We start from the raw sequence: 21,766 nt of genomic DNA on the forward strand, positions 1-21,766 counted from the left end.
GGGGGGAGGAAGAGGAAGAGCAATGAGAAGGGGGGGGCTAAGAGAAAACGCACCTCTGGCAGCTCGAGCCAGTCGGACATGTTGTCCTTGGGGAAGATGATCATCTTGCAGCCGGCGCGGCGCGCGGCCACCGTCTTCTCGCGTAGGCCGCCGATGCGCAGGACCTTGCCCGTCAGCGTGAGCTCGCCCGTCATGGCGACGGTGGGGTCGACCTTGGCCTCGAGGGCGAGCGACAGCAGCGACGTGGCCATAGTGATACCGGCAGAGGGGCCGTCCTTGGAGACGGCGCCGTCGGGGACGTGCAGGTGCAGCTTGGCCTTGTCGAAGAAGTTGTTGCCAGGGAAGTCGCGAGCCATCAGGGACTTGGCGAACGAGTAGGCGATTGTAGACGACTCCTTCATGACAGACTGCAGGTTGCCCGTCACCTCAAAGGACGGCCGACTGCTGGGCTTGAGGGCCGACTGCAGGATCGACTCGATGTACATGGCGGCACCGCCCATCTGGGTCCACGCGAGGCCCATGGCTACACCAGCCGGGTTAACTTCGTACAGGCGGTCGGAAGTGAAGACCGGCGGCCCGACGTAGTCGGTCAGGTTGGCCTTGTTGATGGTGACGTGGACCGATTCGGGCACGTTGAGGGGAACACGGGGCTTCTCGGTGGGCACGGGGTCGGCGTCAGCAGCCTCGTCGGCCTTCTTCTCCGAGGCCTCGAGGGCCTCCTTGCCATCGCTGGTCAGAGCCTCAGACTCGGGGAGGACCTCCTCACCAACGTCCTGAACAATTTTCAGGGCAGATTTGCGGTAGACCTTCTCAATCTGCTTCTTGAGGTTGCGCACGCCAGACTCACGGGCGTACGACTTGATGAGCTCCTCAATAGCCTCCTCCGAGAGGGTCACGTCGGCATTCTGCAGGCCAGCGGCCTCTTTGGCGGCGGGAGCCAGGTAGCGCTCGGCGATGGCCATCTTCTCGTCGGCAACGTAGCCGGAGAGCTGAATGAGCTCCATGCGGTCGAGCAGGGGACGGGGGATCGTGTCGGTCATGTTGGCAGTGCAGACGAAGAGAACCTTGGACAGATCGACGGGCACATCCATGTAGTGGTCGAGGAAGGAGCTGTTCTGCTCCGGGTCGAGAAGCTCTAGCAGGGCCGAAGAAGGGTCTCCCTGGTAGCCGCGCCCAATCTTGTCAATCTCGTCAATGAGGATCAGGGGGTTCTCCGTCTGGCACTTCTTCAAGGCTTGGATGATGCGGCCGGGCAGCGCACCGACGTAGGTTCGACGGTGGCCCTTGATCTCAGCAACGTCGGTGAGGCCACCGACACTGAAGCGGTAGTACTGGCGGTTCAGCGCGCGGGCGATGGACTTGCCGATGGACGTTTTGCCAACGCCGGGAGGGCCGACGAAGCAGAGGATCTTACCCTCGACAGTGCCGCGCAACTTGCCGACGGCGATGAACTCGAGAATACGGTCCTTGACATCTTTGAGGCCGTAGTGATCCTCATCGAGGACTGACATGGCATTTTTGATGCCAAAGTTCTCGGCACTGCGTTGGCCCCAAGGGATCTGGGTCAGCCAGTCCAGGTAGTTCCGCGTCACGTTGAACTCGGAGGCGGCAGGCTCGAGATGAGCGAGCTTGTTGATCTCGTCGTCAAAGACCTTGCGGACGGCGTCGGGCATAGCCAGCTTGTCGGCCTTCTCCTTGAACTTTTCCACGAGCTTATCCTTGCCATCCGACTCGAGTCCGAGCTCGCGGCGAATGCCCTTCATCTGCTCCATGAGCCAGTATTCGCGCTGGCGCTTTGTGATCTTGCTCTCGACATCCTTGGTGATCTTGGACTGCAGCTGGGCATTCATGAGCTCCTTCTTGAGGACGATCAGGGCCTTTTGCATGCGCTCCTCAACGTTGAGCGACGACAAGACTTCTTGCAGTTCACCCTGTTCGCCGGACGAGACCGCCGCAGCAAAGTCGGCGAGCTTGGCGGGCTCGGACGTAACGTTGCCCGTCGACTGGCTCATGGAGAAGGTGGAAATCTGATCGCGAAAGAGGCTGTTCATGGTGGCAACCTCTTTGAAGACGTTGACAATCTCGTTCGTGACGGCACGGATGACGGCAGACTTGGGATCGTAGGGTTCCTCGGTCAGGTTCTCGACGTTGACGAGGCTAACGTCGTAACGCTTAAGGAACGCGGTAGGCTCGTACTTTTCGGCGACTGCGTCGGGCTTGGCCGGGCTGACAGCGCTCTCCTCAAAGGAAGCAACAACGTCGCCCTTCTTGTCGGTCTGAACGTCGTCCTCAACGGGCTTCTGGGGGATCGGTTCCGGGGTGGCGGCCACGGGGTCAACCTTGGCCTCGCTCACCTTAGTGGCTGCATCGCCTTCCTTCACGTTGGGCGGCAGGAGGCTAGAGAGACGAATTCGGCGGTGAGGGTATAGGATGGCGGTCAGACTGCCCTGCTCGCCGTGCATCGGAAAGGCGCTTGTGATCTGGGCGAAGACACCGGTGTCGTAGACGTCGTCGGGATTACGAATGACATCCTCGTCGGCGTTCTCGTCCTTGAAGAGGAAGGCACCAACGTATGGCTGGCCACGCTTGATCATCTCGGTAATGGCAGCAGCCACGTTGGGGTCCTTGATGGTGATGGCCTTGTAGAATCCGGGGAAAAGAGGTCGCTTCGCGATGGGGATGGCGAGGACCTGGGGGTAGACGTCGGGCACGACAGGCTTCTGCAGGCTGCGCTCGGCGGACTTGCGGCCGCGGCGGCCACCGTCACCGGAGCCAGACCCAGATCCATCACCCGAAGAGCCGGAGGAGCCGCCTGCCGCGCTGCCGGCCTTGCCATCGGCGGCACCCTCGCTCTTAGCGGCGGCATCGGCGGCGGATCCTGATGCTGGTCCCTTGGATGCCTCGGCCAGCTCGTCTTCCAGGTCGCGTTGGTTCTCTAGATTGGCCTTCTTCTCGTCTTCGGACAGGGACTCGACGGAGCGGTCGAAGAAGCCTTGGTCTTTGTCCTTGTCTTCTTTGAGTGCGCGTGATGATGTGGAAAAGGCGGCGAGGGTGTGTGGTCGGGCATTAGAGGAGCATGAGGTGGGCACTCGTCGGCTCTGGGTGACGACGGCAGGGGCGGCGGCGGCGGCGGCGGCAGAGGATTGCCACGCGGGATTTGTGGTCCATAACCTTCGGGCAGGTTGTGTTCGCAGCCGTCTCGCGGCGTTCTGAGGAACGAGGGTAAGGCGCCTCGGCAGGGTCGTCCGAAGCACCATGGTGACTGTGCAGCCTCGGACGTGGAGAAGTCGGGAGGGTGGGATGAGGAAGGCGCGTCGGCGGGATGTGCGTCTGTGGTGGATGCAATAGTAGGGGAGGAGGCGGAATAGTGTACAATTGACGCTGTCGGGTGGGTGATGATGTCTACGTTTCTGGGTAGACCGTGCCTGGTGCCTGTTGGTCGGTGGAAGCTCGTCGCTCTTCGCGGAGCTTTATTAATCATACCGCCAAAGTGGATGATGCGCATCCCCCAAAATTTGACGACACTGGCAGTCTGGCTGGGTGAACCTCGGATGAAGGGGGTGAGCTAGCCGCGCGAGGTTAGCGGAGGGTGGCATGAGGCTGCCCTGCGTACGTACCTTCTACCTCTGATGGAGAGCTACCTTGCCGACTGAGCCTCGAAAGTGGCCATTTGCTCGGCTGCAACAATTGAGCAGTATCGTCTTTTTCTATTGCATCACCCCATTTTTACTTGTTAGACTCACATGCACTCTCCCTCTTCGTTCCCTTCGGACGTTTGAGTGTCATGCGAGCGAGTACCAACGCTGTAGGGATCCCAGCGGACGCTGTGCCAATGTGCGTCTGCGGGGAAGAGAGCAGCAGTAGCGACCCCACAATGCAGGACAGCAGGTGCACCTCACACGCGCAGATGCCGTGGCTCAGAGCAGGTCAGAGCACGTCGGAAGGGTCCGAGTGACAATAACGGTACATTCGTCCATCCATACATGCCGACCAGTGCTTTCTGAGCAGACTTCATCAGAGTACGACCTAGCGTTATCCCCTCTTTCATCTCTCGACCAGCCTCCTCTCACTACCAGGTTGCCTCCTAACTCTATTCACGGTTCACTTGGATACCCCTCCTCCTTATCCCCCTCTTCATCCTGCTCCAAGGACTCTTCATCCTCTTTCAAGTACCCTTCATCCTCCTTCTCAGAACTTCTCAGAAGTCGCCTCCGCCCGCCGCCGATATCCTCGCCATGCCCTCCTCCTCTGTATCTAATGGCCTCTCCAAGCTGACCCTCGACAACAAGTCAAAGCCCAAAGCAAAGCAGCCCGTGGCCGACTCGTGGGAGGATGAAGACTCGGCCTCCGACTCGGAAACACCAGCACCCCCTACCGTCAACTCGGGCGCCCAGGCACCGCCCCCGACGCCCATCTCGCCAACGCACCAGTCTTCCGGCACCACGCGCCAATGGGCCTCCATGAGCGCCGATGCCGGCTTGGGCCCCGGCCCCGGCCCGCGCTCCCCGCTGTCTCCCGACGCTGAACGCCGTCGGCCCGAGAAGACGGACGCTGTGGCGCGGAGACTCATTGCCGGCGCGCTGGGCGTCAAGGCGCCCAAGATGACCGAGGAGCAGCGAGCGTACGAGAAGAGCGTCAGGGAGCAGGAGCGCAAGAGGCGCGACGCTGAGAAGGAGCGAGAGAAGAGAGCGCAGGAGGAGGCTGAGCGGGCCAAGGCCGCCGTGTGGGAGGACTAACTAGAAGGCCGCTGCGAGCCACAGTGGTTCGATGCATTACGATCATGGTATATTTTTGGATGGAGGGGGGGGGGGATGTAGCTAGATTAAGTGACGATACTTGCTTGGCCCTCGCTGAAGTGTGTGCAGCTACGATTGAAGAGGTTCTCCAGAATTTCGCAGTTTCATGCAAAGGAAATCAAAATGGTGATGCCAGCCAGCCCACGCTGGATCTTTGCTGAGCGCCTCAGCGACCGGCTGCTTGCCTCTGCAGAACGTCCTTGATGATCGGCCTCTCCGTAACCCGCCGGTGCCATGCCACAAAGTTGGGATACTTCTTCTCCACCTTCTCATCCCAATCTGGCTTGAGAATCACGTTCTCGGCCGCGGCGTTCCAGTTGACAAAGGCAATGTCGGCGTACGTGCTGCCCTCATCAGCATCATGTTCGTTGCAGAGCAGCCTCGCGAGCACGATCGCAAGAAGACGTTGAGGCCAAAACTCACCACTTGTCGCCGACGAGATACTCCTTTCCCTCCAGTAGCTTGTCGAGCACCGAGAGAACGCGCACCGTCTGCTCGACGTACCGCTCCTTGGCCGAGGGAAGGTCCTCGGGATGGTACTTGGCGAACCAGACAGCTTGGCCAAAGTAGGGACCCTGGCCCGTGCCCTGGAAGTGGAGGAACTGGCGAAGGTGGTGCTTCTCGGGGAAGCTCGAGATGCTGAGCCTTTCCTCATTGTCGTACGTTTCGACGAGGTACTCGATGACGGCACCAGACTCCCAGAGCGTAATGTTTGTGTTGGGGTCGACAATGGTGGGCACACGGCCGTTCGGGTTAAGGAGGGTATAGGGCTCCTGCTTGACGGCGGAGAAGTCGACGTTTTCCTGTGACCCGCGTCAGAAGGTTGCTCATCATGTGAACGGCTCAGACACAGGCAGCGGGGGAGGACGCTGACCGTCTCGTAGGGGACGCCCAGTTCCTCCAGGATCATGACGACCTTCCACGGATTGGGTCCGGCTGCGAGGCAGGTCAGCAATGATTGCTACCATGAAGTGTCCTGTGTTCCTACCATGTCCATAGAGCGTGATAGGCTTGAGTGAAGACATGTTTGATATCGAAGTGATGTGTTGTGGCTAGGTTGGAGATCGGCAGATGTCAGATTCTCGGTGTATAAGCTGAATGCTTCGTGAGGCCGAGGGAATGAGACTACAGTCATAGGGGCGAGTCAACCAGCAACTTTATAGATCTTCCCTCTTCGATATTGCAGGCATGGTGAACTACCGTTGAGAAACTGCAGTGTCGGTCATGCAATTTAGACCGCTCAATAGCAACTGTAGGTCTGCGTTGCAACACCATCCATGCTACTCGGCTTGCGCCATGATTGGGTCCTGTGCCGCTGGATGTCGGCAACCTCCCGCAGACACACCCCAGACGATGACGCCCAGAAGCCTGGAGACCCGCTTTAGATGTCCACGGGTGTCGTTTCTTACAAATACTGTCGATATCAATAGCGCTCTCAACCCCGTCGAAACATCGCGCGCGGTCTACATGCGTCAGCCGACGACAGGTCGCTGCCATATGGCGGCCAAACGGTCGCTGCCGCCAATGGTACCAGAGCTTTTGTCGTTGCATGTTTCCTTTGCCGTCCCACTTGACCAACTGCGCCGACGGCATGCGTTTTAATGGCTCCCGATAGCCGTAGAGCGTCAGCCTCGAAGGGGCACAGAATCGAAAGGCTACAACCATTGGCTCGACAAAGTCGCGAACGTGTGCCTGTGTAGGTATGTGTGTGGCCTTATTCGTGTTCTTTGGCACTTTTGTGCTGAAAAGGGGGAGGGGGTTTGGTAAGGAATATTGGTAAGCGAAGTAAGACTACAGCTTGCTCATCTGCATTTCTAATACTGGCAATACAGGGCCCTTCCCTATAGTGAATGGTTTGCAACAACGCATCGCAGTGGCAGTGTGTGGAAGGGACGCAATGTGGGCACCAAAAATGGTTTAGATCATTGATAGAGTGAAACTGTCGCAAGCAAAAATATAGACTCCACGGCGAGGCTCGAACTCGCAACCTTATGATATCCCTATGTGTAGAAGTCATACGCGCTACCATTGCGCCACGCGGAGCACATTTGAAGTGGGATTCTAGTCCCTGCGCTGTGCATTATATCCCGCAGGCTGCGACGATCTCGGCCAACCTGTCCGCCTTTCGGAAGTCAAGCTTGTGTCAGGGTTGAGTGGCCTATGCACCAAACCACGAGTGGGGCATACCGAGCTCGCTATAGGCCAGGTTTGAGTCACCGACCGCAACTTCGGAGTCGGGTATTTGTGGCGCCCCTGGACAATGAAGGCGGAACTCTGTCCTTCCGTGTTGGTCATCGTCTCCAACATTTAGTGCAAGTCAAGCTATGTTGTTCTGGTCCCAACAATCAAGCGCCCTTTCCCTTGTTTGTGGGTATCTATCGGTCGCAGGTCACCTTGTTCTTCGAGTTTTGCCTGCTGCAATTGTGCCGACTACTATGGTCGGCCTGAAAATATGATCTAGGTTCCTGAGGAGAGTTCAATTTGTGTTAATGTGCAGTGCATACCATGGAAAAGCTCCTGATAGTTTGTTACCTTTGCGACTCTTGTCTAGGATGGTCAAGTGTACTTGCACCACGCCGTCTGCTGCAAATACGCTGCGTTCTCGCCGAGTCGATCGTGCATCGCTCGACACGCATATCTAGGCGACCAGTGGTAATATGAACCGAAAGAATGTGGTTCAAACATGATGTTAGTCAGCCGGCGTGGCTGCACCCGAAATGAAGCAACTTGAAACACGACAGAGTCAGCCAGGTTTGGGTGCGCCATCCAAATGTGTTCGAATGGCGCCAAGTGTCCGACTTGCATGCGTGCGTGAAGAGTCAGGGTGCATCGGCATGAATTTCTCGTTCAGGAAGTTGCGAGGTCCAAGAGCAGGGGTATCGTGGAGAAAACACGCCCGAAAACCAGTGACCCTTATCTGTGAGCTCATATTCACATGCGAGGTGCAAATGGCGAGTGCGAACTCGAGTCCCACATCATTCGTCTTCCACTATAGCATCATCGTTGTGCGAGAGCCTGACAGTGATGCCTCGGTGCCTCGATGCCTCAATGCTCCCGACAGTTGGGCTTCGTCTAGTATGGCCACGGAGCCACGTGCAGTCCCTGTAGGCATTCGTGTTTTCCACCGGCAGTCACATCGTGAACCGCCAATGAGATTTCTCACGCGTCCCGTGTATCAAGCTTGGCAGTGGGCATACGAGCACGGACTCTAGAGCACCTCGGTGCGACTAGAGAATGCCACTTTGACTTTTCAGTGGAGATAAGCCTTCCGGCGGAAGGCAGGGAAATTCCAGGAAACGCTGGTTATGATCGATGCTCGGGCTTGGTGCAGACTTTTGCCAATGAAGTTCTGCGAGGTTCATCACATGGTTGCTTGTTGGTGTGTTGCTGAAGTCGTCGTGATCAACGAGCTGAGCACTCCACGATTTCAAATACAATGTTGCTGCTACCAAAGCCCTCCGACTGCGGGGTGCCTCTGCACAATCTCGATACAGACGTGCAACTCAGCTCTCCCTTCACCTTCCTGAGCCTCCCATGTCTCGAGTGGCTGTAGGGCCGATTGATGGTCCCAGTACCAGCAGAGACTCGCTAGGGCGTCTTAAGGGAACATGACACCGAACCCGAGGAGAGGCTGGCGCCTCATATGTGTAATGAAGTGCAGTGGCGGCTGCGATGGATGCAGGGCGGAAAAGGGAGGAGGGGGGAAAAGCAAACTGTATCCGTTGTGTCACCAACCAGCGCAGGGGAGGTTGCCCAAACTTCACGTCCACCAGAGGCATGAAGCCTCCTGCCAAGCCTCAATAGGACTAGCTCAGCGACGGTTCTAACGGGCAGGCTGACCAACCTGCTAGTTTTGGGGGGTGAGGCTTTTGGCTGGCGAGAGCCGATGCGTGAGTGAAATGCTGGGGGAGAGGTGATCGACTCTTTGTTCGGCGCCGAGTCAATGCGGTGTCCAGTGATGTGCATAACCTGTGTGGGCGTGAGGTGTGAGGCTGTGTGTCGAGCACGTCATGTCGTGCGTAGGTACACGACCTTCGGCGCAAACTTCATCCTTGCTGCCGCTTACTGGTATGGAAGAGAATGACCTGTCAGACATTTTTCGTGGCAGAACAGGATTCAAAATCGATGTGAATCATTCAGCTACTGTCGAATCCGAGGTGTTCTGGGGTGAACCTGGGTAAAAATGAAAGACTGTTGAGGGTCGAGGGTAGACGATACTTTAGATTGGAGGTGGACCCTCTGTCCCCCGAGTCGCTACATTACGAGAAGTGAAGACGTTGCGTTGCTGACGGAGAATCTCTCGATGCACAGGCGAACAGAATCCCTGGTACCTGTGTCTTTGGCGCAAGCACGAAAGGTAGCGAACGTGCGCAGTTCGCTGAAGAAGAAGCACGGATTGCGGCGTGCACCAGTCTTTGACATTTCGAAACCGGCTCTGAGGTGAAGCAACCATCTCTATCAGGACAGCAAGGGGGCCACTTTGTAGGCTCGATTAACACGTTTGCTCTATTGTGGACGCCCATGGTTTGCAGGCCCTGGTTCACCTTCGACGCCTAGATGCTGGGCTCACCCTGAAGCTTGCTCACCTTGCCTTACCTACCTTGCCCACCTACCTAGGTAGGTAGGTAGGTAGGCAGGGTACCTCATCTTCGAGTTTGGCATTAAAAGTGCGGAGATGCCTGGCCTCGAAACCTTGAGGCCGTGTGGTACAATTGAGATGCTGGCGCCCGATTCGGCGGTGGAAGTACTGCCCCAGTCTCGAGGTGGGAAACCCCATCCCCAGCCGCCCCTGCCATCACACTCCTGGCTTCTTACTGGCCACTGCCCTCTGGCTGCTGGTGGCGCCCCCCAAGCGCCCCCCATTGACCCTCGAACCCTCGACCATTCAGCCCGCTCCTGCCCTGTGGATGGAACCCAGCCAGAAAAGAAGCTATCCATTCCAATGCGCTTTCCTCCTCACTACAGGTGCCTGCTCCTCCTTCCCTCCCCTTCCTCCACCGTCACCTCCTTACGACACACGAGTCGCCGACCCGGGCTTCCGACCTGACTTCATCAATAGCACGCTGCAAAGTCAAATCGTCAACTTCAACTTTTGCTGCGGACCGTCTCGTTGGAACCTGCTCGCTCCGTCGGCCATAACCATACTCGGCCAGAATCGACTACTCTTCCCCTGCATTATCGCATCTTCGAACCGCTGACCACGTATTACCCACTTTCGTCCGCTAGTCAGCCATCTCCAGACGGAACATAGCAACCTGACCAACCGACCCTCTTCGATTCCTACGAAACTATCCGGCTCGATCATTGAGGTCGCTGAAATTCTTCAATTCATTTGCTGTCTGAGGAAGCGCAACATCCGTACCTCGACACGGCGCACCCGTATCCCACGATACCCGACAGCCGACGTCGCAAGGCGTCACTCCAGGTAGCTACGTTGCTCGTCCACATTGATTGCTGTCCAACATTCAAAGCACTATCGCAATCCGTGTCAACATTATCTGTAAAGTGGCGGAAGAACAATCAATACTTGTTCCGCTCCTGTCTCGTCGTCTCGTCGTTCCGCTGAGGCCGCTTGCGATGGGCATGTGAAGGCGATTGGTACTGCGACAGATACGCCCACTCTTGGATTCTGCAACATCCCCCGCGGAATCAATCAATCGAAGTCTTTACAACGTATCAACGCTCCTCCCGTCGCTCGACTCCCGACGTCAAGATGGGTGCGTGTATGAGTTCAAATAACGAGGAGGTGGACCAAAAGAAGAAAAGCCAGGCCATTGACCGGCAACTGGAGGAGGATTCTAGACGACTTAGGCGCGAGTGCAAGATTCTTCTTCTTGGTAAGTTGACATATCACACAACACTGCATTTTATATACATTCTGCTCACGCACTCTTGAACAGGTTCCGGCGAGAGCGGCAAGTCGACGATCGTTAAGCAGATGAAGATCATACATCTGAAGGGATACTCCGAAGACGAGCTTTATAATTACCGACCAACGGTCTTTAAGAACCTTGTCGAATGCGCAAAAGCTGTCATTCTCGCCATGCGCCAGTTCGAGCTGGATCTTTCTACCCCCGAGAACAAGGAATACGCCGACTTTCTCATGGACTACACAGTCGAATCTGGTCCCCAAGCACATATTGACCCGCAGATTGGCCTGGCGATACAATCGATATGGGGGGACCCGGCAAAAGACCAATTGATGGAGAGACAGACCGAGTTCTATCTAATGGACTCAGCGGAATAGTGAGCCTTTCGTCAGGACGCTTCAGATGTGAACTGGTGGCTAACCATCGACGTTTAGCTTTTTCCAGGAAGTCATGCGAATAGTTGCGCCAGATTACCTCCCCAGTGAGATGGACGTGCTCCGGGCTAGAACCAAGACGACAGGCATCTACGAGACACGATTCCAGATGGGTCAACTCAGCATCCAGTAAGGGTTCCATGAAGTGCCGAGTACATGTAGTCGGCATGCTGACTGTTGATGTAGCATGTTTGATGTCGGAGGTCAGCGGAGCGAGCGGAAGAAGTGGATACACTGCTTCGAGAATGTAACGTCGATTATTTTCTGCGTTGCCCTCAGCGAGTACGATCAGGTGTTGCTAGAAGAGAGCAGCCAGGTGAGCCGCAGCTCCAGCCACCGTCGTGAGCAAGGTGTGCTGACAAGACCAGAACCGCATGATGGAGAGCTTGCTCCTTTTCGACTCCGTGGTCAACTCTCGGTGGTTCATGAGGACGAGCATCATCCTGTTCCTGAACAAGGTTGACATTTTTAAGCAAAAGCTTAACCGATCGCCAATGGCAAACTACTTCCCGGATTACTCGGGAGGCAACGATGTCAATAAAGCAGCCAAATACTTGCTGTGGCGCTTCAACCAGGTCAACAGAGCGCACCTGCACCTCTATCCCCAGTATGTCAATCTAGCCCCGAACAGACGTTGAACATTTGCTTACCTCCTTTCAGTCTCACTCAAGCGACGGACACGTCAAATATCCGTCTTGTCTTTGCAGCGGTCAAGGAGACGATTCTCAACAATGCCCTGAGAGACTCGGGTATTCTCTAATGGAAAGGCGCGCGTTTCCGGCCCGCCGAAGATTGATGATGTCTTGACAAGACCTTTCTTATGTTTTTCCATGTGAGCGATTGCAGCATTGCCCGGCGTTGGGGCGGAAAGACTGCTGGCGGCGTTGGCGTTTCGTTTGGCTCCACGCTCTCTACACACGCGACATGATAGTGAGATCTTTGGAGTAGTCCGATTGGGTGGGTTATTTGCATTCCTTACTCCGAGAGATCTCGGTGTGAGGAATGGCCCAACGTGGTTTCCCAACGTGTGCGCTGGGGCGGCTTTGCCGTGGCGGAAGCTACGGAGAGGCTCTCGACACAGACAACGGCACAGACCTCTGCCTTCAAATGTTTTTATTAGCGAAAAGCCCAACATTCGAGGGCGCAGCGCTTGATGCGAAGACCAGCGAATGGGAGGCCCCGAGTGTCATGTGAGGCTATCATGATGCCTGACGTGACGAGATCGAAGGGTTGATATTTTGGTCAGCGTGTCAGGGGGCCGAACAACTTTGAGACCCCACGGACCAACAGCGAAAGTGAACAATTCTTTCTTCTCCTCTTGTTTCGCCGTGTGTCTATGACTTGGCGGGGTGCTGAGAAGTGCTAAAATCGAGACAGCCCGATAGGGAACGACTGTCGCGTAGGATCGTTGGTAGGTAAGGTAGCGGAGGGTTGATGGTCTTTAGAGGGGCTCACAGTGAGGGAAAGGCTCCAAGAGGAGCTTGTGTGGGGTCAATGGAGCCCTAAGCTCCAGGCGCCCGCAACACAAACAAGCTCTTCCCTGTCCGTAGACAGCTCGCCTCAGCTCAGCTCCCACTTTGCCCTCCCTTCACTCACTTTTCTCCATTCCTGACCGTATTGAGTGGAAGGATGGTCGGTGCTTGTAGTTGCTTGTCATTCTGGCCGACAATCAGTTCCGGCGGCCCCGGTCCCACTGAGGCTCCATGCATCTCAACGAGTCCTGGCACGACCAGTACCAGTAAGAGCGCCAGCGCCAGCACCGTCGATGTGGATAGAAGGGTAGGTTCCCAACACAGGCGGGTCTATTGCGGGCCTGGCGGGGGAGGGGGCCAAACAACGCGCGCCAGCAAGCACGCCCCAGGATGCATGCAGAGCGAAGAGGAACGAGTCGAGCTACTCGTGTCAAGACGCGAATATGGTTGGGTTCCTCATGGGAGGGTGTCCTGTTCTGCACCTTGCCGCTGCCTGATATCGCAGTATGGGCATTGACTGGAAATTGCCATGGGCGTGAAACGAAGACATGCAAAGGAAGTCGTCACCCCGCATCATGGCTCCCAGACTCCCATGCAAGTGTAGCATGAACACCAAGTACGATGCTAGGAGGGGAAGCAGGGTGAGGTCATATCGGCTGAGGTGCTTGTGCCCGCTGCTACCGATGCTGCTCTGCCTGTTATTCTCCGCATGCTTTCCCATGCCTGCCTGAGTGGGTAGATACCCAGCTCCCGTACCTTGACGGTGCGTTGCTCGTGCTCGGTAGCTTGCTAGGAATAAACGCGGTCAAGAGGGGTGGTGCCATCGTTCGAGACCCATTGTCGACCCGCTCGCCAGGAAGATACCTGAAGCAGCAGCAACCACACACATGGTGTGAGACGGCGTCCATTTCTGATCTGATCTGATCTGATCTGGGTTGGTCTGGCCACGGCCACCCACCCAGCCCGGTCGGCTTGGTTGACTCGACCGCGACGCTACCTACCATCACCTCGCCTGCAGCAGGCAGCTTGGTAGCTTCGCTTCCGCTTCTTAATCACGCCTCCCCGCTCCATTCCTCGCTGTCATTCCTCCCCCTTTCTTCTCCCAGTCCGTTTGCTCAACACCAATCGGCCCCGAAAGCATCACCAGCAGTTTTTCTCTTTACTTTACCTCTGGGGCCGTCTTGCTGAGTAGGATCACTGCTCGATTGCTCAAGTCCCCTCGCTACTTCACCGAGTAAGTCTCTCTAACTTCAAATGCTCCTCTCCTGGACATGCGTAATCGACCACCGAGCTCGGCAACGCCGGCGCCATGTCTCTATCTGTCTCGAGGTCAGAGCATCGACTTCAACAGCAATGGCAATCATTTTCCCACCCAACTGCCATCTGAAGGGGGAGCTGCCTCTTCTTACTGAGCTTGTTGGCACTTCTTTGAGTGGGCACGCAGTCACCAGAGAGCTCTCCGTCTGACGAGCTACCTCAATCAAATGTCGAACCCCGCCCTTCCCCGCCACAGCCAAACAGCTTAGCTCCAGCTCTCGACAACGCGGCTGGCTGCGCGACAAGCTCTCCTACTTGCAGCTACCTGCAGACTGTTATCGCCCTACTTTTCAGGATCACTAGGCTCTGCAACTGCTTACTCCCGAACGGCATGAAAGCTGTAACGCCATCGTCTAGACGCTGACGTGCGTGATTAGCAGACTCCCCCAAACCGCCTACAAGTCGTTATCCGTCTGGCAAGTCATCCAACATGTCCAAGGCCGCCAACACTGCGGAGCGACTGCCGCTCCGTGAGCGTCGCCCCTCGACCGGAGCCCCCATCGTCGACATTCAGGGATCTGTGGGCCCCGCAGGTATCTCTCGTCCGAAGCACAAGCGAACGGCCACCGGCTTCGGTGCCGGCGAGATCAAGAGCGTTGAGGGTAAGCAGACACAATCCTCATTCATATCCCTCCTCCCTGCATCAATATTGCGAAATGCGCCAAGCCAGCTGGGCGAGCTCTGGCGGGGCCTGAGGTCCTGGGGCCGTGAAGCTTGGAGAGCGAGGGGATCCCAGGTCCGACCTACCCCGCACTCGGATCGACAAGCGCACCCCTGTCCTCATATCAGCCTTTCGCGAGCCCAAGCCCCCCACCCCTCTCACCCTCGTCGTCACCAACCGCTGTCATCACCAGGCCACACCACAGCATACCCCAGACTAACGTCTACCTTTCTATCTAGCCTCCATACCCGAGCCTCAGCGAGAGGCCTGGGCGAGGAACCAGCCTAAGGGCTTCGCGAACAAGGATGATTTCCAGCGCGAGGTCGTTCGCCATGTCGAGACGTCCCTGGCCCGTAGCATGTTCAACTGTGATGAGACGGCTTGCTACTCCGCTACCGGCCTGACTTTCCGCGATCGCCTCATCACTCAATGGAACAAAACCCAGCAGCGCCAGACATTGACCGACGCCAAACGGGTGTACTATCTTTCTCTTGAGTTCCTCATGGGTCGTGCTCTCGACAATGCCATGCTCAATGTGGGGATGAAGGACATTGCCAAGTGTAAGTGGGCTGATGAGCCTTATCACATTATGAATGATCTGACCGAGTTTCCACCCCAGCCGGTCTCAGCGATCTTGGTTTCCGCATCGAAGACATCATCGAGCAAGAGCACGATGCTGCTCTCGGAAACGGAGGTCTCGGTCGTCTGGCTGCTTGCTTCCTCGACAGTCTGGCCTCACTCAACTACCCCGCCTGGGGTTACGGTCTGCGCTACCGCTACGGTATCTTCAAGCAGGAGATCATCGATGGGTATCAGGTCGAGGTTCCCGATTACTGGCTTGACTTCAACCCTTGGGAATTTCCCCGCCACGACGTCACTGTCGATGTAAGATTGCCTCCCGTCCCACCTATCACCGTTCTAGCCTGCACCTTTTCAACTCGCTCTCGTTGTGCTGACTCTAGCAAAGATTCAATTCTACGGCCATGTCAATAAGTCAAGCGACGAGAACGGCAAATCGATTGCTCACTGGGAGGGCGGCGAGACAGTCCAGGCTGTTGCCTATGATGTGCCCATCCCTGGCTATGCGACCCCGTCCACCAATAACCTTCGGCTGTGGTCGAGCAAGGCTGCCAGCGGCGAGTTCGATTTCCAAAAGTTCAACAGTGGTGACTACGAAAGCTCCGTCGCCGACCAGCAGCGAGCCGAAACGATCAGTGCCGTCCTGTACCCCAACGACAACCTGGAGAGGGGCAAGGAGTTGCGTCTGAAGCAGCAATACTTCTGGGTTGCTGCATCTCTCTACGACATTGTCCGTCGCTTCAAGAAGACGAAGCGTGCTTGGAAGGAGTTCCCCGATCAAGTCGCCATTCAACTCAACGACACGCACCCCACCCTAGCCATCGTTGAGCTGCAGCGCATCCTGATTGACCTTGAGAAGCTCGAATGGGATGAGGCCTGGGACATCGTCACGGCCACTTTCGGCTACACCAACCACACCGTGCTGCCTGAGGCTCTGGAGAAGTGGTCCGTCGGTCTCATTCAGAATCTCCTGCCCCGACACCTGCAGATCATATACGACATCAACCTGTATTTCCTCCAGGCTGTCGAGAAGAAGTTCCCTGGCGACCGCGAACTCCTCAGCAGGGTGTCCATCATAGAAGAATCACAGCCCAAGATGGTTCGCATGGCGTATCTTGCTGTTGTCGGCTCTCACAAGGTCAACGGCGTGGCTGAACTGCACTCCGATCTCATCAAGACGACTATCTTCAAGGATTTCGTCAACATTTACGGCCCAGACAAGTTCACGAACGTCACGAATGCAATTACGCCCCGGCGCTGGCTCCACCAGGCCAACCCTCGCCTGTCCGACTTGATTGCGGCTCGCACGGGCAGCAACGAGTATCTCAAAGACTTGACCCAACTCAACAAACTGGAACAATTTGTGAACGACAAAGAATTCCGCAAGGAGTGGGCTGAGATCAAATACGCCAACAAGGTTCGCCTAGCCAAGTACATCAAGTCAACCACTGGTGTCAGCGTCAACCCGGCGGCACTCTTTGACGTACAGGTTAAGCGTATCCACGAGTACAAGCGCCAGCAGATGAACATCTTTGGTGTCATTCATCGCTACCTCACCCTCAAGGCCATGACGCCAGAGGAGCGCAAGAAACAGCAGCCGCGTGTGTCCATCTTTGGTGGCAAGGCTGCACCCGGTTACTGGATGGCAAAGCAGATCATTCATCTGGTCAACAACGTTGGCGCCGTTGTCAACGTGGACGAAGATATTGGCGATCTTCTCAAGGTCATTTTCCTCGAGGACTACAATGTCAGCAAGGCCGAGATGATCATCCCCGCGTCTGATCTCAGCGAGCACATCTCCACAGCTGGCACAGAGTACGTACTCCAAAAGATTCTTGCGATAATTCTTTTGATGGGGTTGCTAACACGGCGGCAGAGCGTCTGGTACGAGCAACATGAAGTTCGTCCTCAATGGCGGATTGATCATTGGCACCTGCGACGGTGCCAACGTAAGTGACCCCTGGCCATGTGGAATGGGTTTCCACACGAGACTGTTGAACCCACATGCTAATCTGTCATGGCAGATCGAGATTACGCGCGAGATTGGCGAGAACAACATCTTCCTCTTCGGCAACCTGGCCGAAGATGTCGAGGATCTGCGCCACGCGCACAACTACGGCTCCCACTCGCTCGACTCGGACCTGGTCAAGGTGTTCTCCGAGATTGAGAAGGGTACATTCGGATCGCCGCACGACTTTGGAGCTCTAGTCTCGGCGGTACGCGATCACGGCGACTACTATCTCACTTCGGATGACTTCCATAGCTACATCGAGACGCATGCGCTCGTGGACGAATCGTACAAGAACCAGGAAGAGTGGATCACCAAGACGATCACAAGCGTGGCTCGCATGGGTTTCTTCAGCAGTGACCGTTGCATCAACGAGTATGCCGAGGAAATTTGGAACATCGAGCCCCTGGTTGTTGACGACCGGTAAAGGGCTGGAATGGCGTACGCCTAGGAAAGCGGCGGAGAGGGTTCACAGCCACATGACGATTCCTACAAACCCACCTAGTGATGGTCCTCCTAGACCTTGACCTAGAGGAGTTCTTTGTTTTCGAACAGCATAATATTTTTTCCATGTTCACGCGATGGCCGTGTTGTGGCTGTGATGTACAACTTCATCGCTGCGTGTACATGGTACACATGTACGAGCCACGCAGGCCCTTCCTCAGAACCCTATCGTAAAACAAACAGTTATCCTTACCGAAAGTTCCATGGCCTGACGCCCCTGTCGCATTGGTCCTGTCTTCCGTTCTCCCTACAGTTAGGGCTGGTGCTGACATATGCGTGTCATTCAGGGGACCGGCCTTGCTTGCCGTTTGCCCAGGATGAGACCACCTGGGAGCGGCAGGGGCCAGCATCTGCGCGCGGGCAGCGAGAGGGTCACGAAAAGCAGGGCAGGCGCCGACCGGGCGGTACGGGGAAAGCGGCGGGTGGAAACCAGCGGAAGGGGGGGGGGGGGGGGGGGGCAGTTTGTCGTCTATGAGCTTCAGTGACGCAATCAATCCCACATGAGAGAGAGAATGCACGCTCTGCTATTTCGTCCAGGGGCAAAAATGAGGGCGGGGGAAACGGAATGGGGAGGGGGACCGTGCGTTCGCGGTCTATAGGAGTCGAGACCGGTGGCCTGGCAGCGCCTCGGGGTGGTTTTTTGGGGGGGGCTAAGAGTTGCTTGTGTGGCGTTTCTTTTCGTGGGCTGGCAGGAGGAAGCTGGACGATGCTGTCTCTTACGCCGCGGTGGGGGCAGGGTGGCCAGATTTTGCAGTGCAACAGGAGCGGTCAGAGGCAGGGGGGCAGGGAGTGTGATGAGGCGCGTTCTGAGGCGTCGAGGGTGTGTGTATGTGTGTATGATGTTGCAGTGCGTGCTGTGAGGGTCACGATTCTGGGGGTAAGAAAGGGTTGGGGAAATCGCTTGACGGAATGAACGGTGGTCTGAACGGTCAGCAACGGTTCTTCTACTTGTACAGAGCGCAACAGGCTGCCCAACCAAACCCAGTCAGGCAAATTGCTGGCAATGGGAGAGAGAGGCTTGCTTTGCGGCTGACGAGGGGAGGGAGAGAGCAGAGCTGCAGAATGATGTCATTCGAGTAGGACCCTGGAAGTTGTGGGATTTTGGAGGGAAAGGGTCCAGTTGTTTTTCTGCTTGGGTCATGTCGACGGGTCGCGCACCCATTTGTCTTTCTCTTTTATCTGCTGCTACCCTATTGCTAATTCCGACATGGGACGATTCTGTACCTCGTGGTAGGCTATTCCCCCATCCAGAGGGGTCGATAGCAAGGTGGTTCGAGCTAACGGCGGCTCTTGGGGGCATGCCGAGGCACCTGGGAAGCATGGCGTGTCGCTCAGGCTCGCCGTCATAATGAGGAAATATGCCCTTGCTCAATGAGCTCAAAAGCGGGACCACGGCCGTGAAGGGTCGAGAGGTGCGTGGACTGGACCGTCGGTGGAGACGGTTTAAGAAAATGCCATCGAGACCGAGACCCGAGCCTGTTCAGATTGTCATGGGCCTGCAAGAGGATGAGGCGTGCACCCACAGTAACACTGACAACAAGCCATGACCATGCTACCGTCGCAGTGCCAGTCTTGAGGTCCCCACCAATTGCACAACAGGCGCGAATCCTCAAGAGGCAGTCAGGCAGTCAGGCGACGTGCTCTGGATCAAAATCGGGGGTCGAATTCCTAGCAACTGATGCCGTGTCACACCACTACCCGCGGGGTCTTTGGTGAGTGCGTGATGATGGGGTCACGCCTCATAGCAAAGGTAATTCGCAAAAAAAGTTCGTTGAATCGCCTGAAGGGTCTGGGGACCCTGCGGTGCCCTGCACAGCGGGGTACCGGGTGCAAAGTCGTCGTCCGACGTTGCCGTTTCGACCCTTCCAAGCTGTGATAACCCTGTCTGGACACGGAAACGGTGTTGCTTGATAACATATCTAGATGGCCGGGGCGGGGAGAAGGGGGATCTTCAGGGCAATGGGGTTTCGGCGGGAGAATATTGTGACAGTGATGTGGCTTACGGTGGGCTGAATGCCACAGGCCAAGACGTTCCAGAACGTGCGTCAGCCAGTGTTGGGCGGAGGAGAATGTCCGGGCCGCTGTGGTGTGGTATTGATGACCTCGATCACACGCCACATTGGCGATGGACGCTTCGCGCAGCAGGAGAGATTCGATCGTAGTGTGCATCTGATGATAGGTACCGATTGATATGGTGCGAGGGCAAAAAGGTACACGCGTTGCGTTAGTGGGGTTTGATGCAGCTTAACGGGGCTGCTGGGTTACTTGGAGCCGCCGAGCGATCTCGATGTCGGAGGCCATGACGTCATACAGACACGGTTCCAGGTCCTGATCCCTCGCGGCGGAACAACTGGAAGTGCCCATTGCTCGCCGGGGAAATGGGCCTTGATTCTGGATAGAATCGTCAGGCACGAAGCGCTGCTTGGCCTGCCTCAGTAGCAAAAGCAAAGCCACATTGTCGAGGGAAAACCTGCCTAGGTTTGGCGTACAAGAGAGGTTTCTGGAGGGCGGGACAGTCAATCTGCTGTACTGTGGCTCATGAGCAAGAGTCAGCGAAGCTTAGGCCTGGCCCCCATGAATCGCGATGCCGTGTGCGATGATAGACAGGGGTGCCCCCCGCCCACGTCCATGGACGTGCCCGCCTGACGAGGCGCGACGGTGGAGAGACGGTAGGAAGCAGGGCTGCGACAAGCCCATCGATCAGGACCCCAAGGTCGATCAGGGTGGTGGTGATGGTGTGGGCTAGGATGTAGTAGGAGGGTGTGTGGGCTTTTGGCGTGCTCACAGGGAGCAGGACACTAACGACACAAGACGGCAAAGTGGAATGAAAACATGGAATTCTGGATTTCTGCCCGCGTCGTCAGCCGGTCTTGTCCTCGACCGTCTCGTCCCGTGTCTTCTCGAGGTTGTGCCCGCGTGGGTGTGTTGCTGCCCGAGCTGTCGTCTGCCTTGTCGATCGATCTAGCACACGCGGTGAGAGATGGATGTGGGCAGTCCTGTTGTTGACTGGCTCACACTGACCACGCTGACACTCTCCCTGGATAGGTATCGGCGATGGGAGCAGGCGTCAACCAGTTCTGGAAAGAGAACGTACGTAGCCTTCGGCTCGGGAACCATGGCTACGACGTGGTTAGGTTGGTACTTGCTTGATACAAAACGGTGGTATGGCCGAGCCACCCACTGTACGTTTTAGTTGAAGAGGTTGAGATCCACAAATCCATAGACGGACGGACAGGAGAGAGGCGTGGGCAGAGAGAGAGAGAGAGAGAGAGAGAGAGGGAGGGAGAGAGACAGATGGGCGAGCCAAACAGAGAGCTCCACTCCGTCTCGATCCCAGCGACGTACCCCTGCAGCCGTCAGTCGAGACAACAACCCCCCAACTCCGGCGCCTTGCTCCCACTCCTACTACCAGGTTGTTGTGATACCCATCTCCCCTCCAGACGGAAGCCAGAGGGCCAGGACGCACAGCATTAGACACAAATCTGGCAAGGTGCACACACCGCGTAGCGGGGTCCCGCTGGAGACTGGACAGGGCACCCCTCCTTGATCTCGCTCAGATCCCAAAGCAGAAGCAGGTGAAATCCAGGTTCTGGAAAAGCCGCTTCTCTTAAAGCCTATGTGCTCCTCTGCTCTGCACACGCCGTCCCCCTCTTCACTCCCCATCTCTGCACGAAATCCCATCTTTGCGTTCTGCCTGTCATCGACATTTCGGTCCTGTTGACGCCCGACGACGAGACAACGACCACCACCCTGTCGCTCAGCACACGATTCGCCACGCCACCACTTTCACGACGCGGGCCTCCTCCTTCGACGCGCCGCCACACCACAAGTGAGCGCACTCTGCGACCGCCCCTCACTGCCATCCTGGAAGATCCAGGTAAGCTTCCATTGACGTCCCTTGAGGAAATGAGGAAATGAGGAAATAGCTCCTGTGCTATATTTGCGTCCAGCCTATCGCTCAGTGCGAGCGCCGGCTGCTGTCGGATGCGTCTCCGGTGCCTGTCTGCCAATAGCTACAGCACTTTCACACACTTGTTGCAACTCCACTTTGGGACAGCAAACGTTGCGTCAGTCGAGATCGGCAATGGAAATGCTAACATGTGTTGCTGTGCGTCGAAGAAAACG

General features: G+C 56.5%; 5 protein-coding genes and 1 non-coding gene across 6 annotated transcripts; 3 read left to right on the forward strand and 3 right to left on the reverse strand.

Moving 5' to 3' along the window:
• Positions 1 to 53: 53 nt before the first annotated feature.
• Positions 54 to 3,257, reverse strand: PIM1 (ATP-dependent Lon protease pim1; the record flags this gene model as incomplete). The annotated part of the gene is made up of 1 exon (XM_028635881.1): positions 54 to 3,257. A coding segment is annotated over one exon (3,204 nt), but the record flags the coding sequence as incomplete, so codon positions are not given.
• Positions 3,258 to 4,235: 978 nt separating this feature from the next.
• D7B24_001659 (uncharacterized protein) lies at positions 4,236 to 4,736 on the forward strand (the record flags this gene model as incomplete). The annotated part of the gene is made up of 1 exon (XM_028635882.1): positions 4,236 to 4,736. One exon carries the CDS (start codon positions 4,236 to 4,238, stop codon positions 4,734 to 4,736), a length of 501 nt encoding a protein of 166 aa, XP_028491720.1.
• Positions 4,737 to 4,962: 226 nt separating this feature from the next.
• On the reverse strand, positions 4,963 to 5,821 carry D7B24_001660 (uncharacterized protein; the record flags this gene model as incomplete). Its single annotated transcript, XM_028635883.1, has 4 exons — positions 4,963 to 5,140; positions 5,220 to 5,599; positions 5,671 to 5,732; positions 5,785 to 5,821. The coding sequence occupies 4 exons, from the start codon at positions 5,819 to 5,821 to the stop codon at positions 4,963 to 4,965; spliced, it is 657 nt and encodes a 218-aa protein (XP_028491721.1).
• A 935-nt stretch (positions 5,822 to 6,756) lies between these two features.
• D7B24_001661 lies at positions 6,757 to 6,839 on the reverse strand. The gene has a single exon. It is a non-coding gene; the product is annotated as a tRNA-Arg (tRNA).
• Positions 6,840 to 10,509: 3,670 nt separating this feature from the next.
• Positions 10,510 to 11,860, forward strand: GPA2 (Guanine nucleotide-binding protein alpha-2 subunit; the record flags this gene model as incomplete). The annotated part of the gene is made up of 6 exons (XM_028635884.1): positions 10,510 to 10,633; positions 10,697 to 11,042; positions 11,101 to 11,229; positions 11,287 to 11,416; positions 11,469 to 11,707; positions 11,761 to 11,860. 6 exons carry the CDS (start codon positions 10,510 to 10,512, stop codon positions 11,858 to 11,860), a joined length of 1,068 nt encoding a protein of 355 aa, XP_028491722.1.
• A 2,459-nt stretch (positions 11,861 to 14,319) lies between these two features.
• On the forward strand, positions 14,320 to 17,564 carry GPH1 (Non-essential glycogen phosphorylase; the record flags this gene model as incomplete). The annotated part of the gene is made up of 6 exons (XM_028635885.1): positions 14,320 to 14,491; positions 14,790 to 15,110; positions 15,170 to 15,435; positions 15,518 to 16,944; positions 17,006 to 17,078; positions 17,154 to 17,564. 6 exons carry the CDS (start codon positions 14,320 to 14,322, stop codon positions 17,562 to 17,564), a joined length of 2,670 nt encoding a protein of 889 aa, XP_028491723.1.
• Positions 17,565 to 21,766: the final 4,202 nt, after the last annotated feature.

This window comes from Verticillium nonalfalfae, assembly GCF_003724135.2.
Source record: "Verticillium nonalfalfae strain VnAa140/NRRL 66861 chromosome Unknown scaffold_135, whole genome shotgun sequence".
NCBI lineage: Eukaryota > Fungi > Ascomycota > Sordariomycetes > Glomerellales > Plectosphaerellaceae > Verticillium > Verticillium nonalfalfae.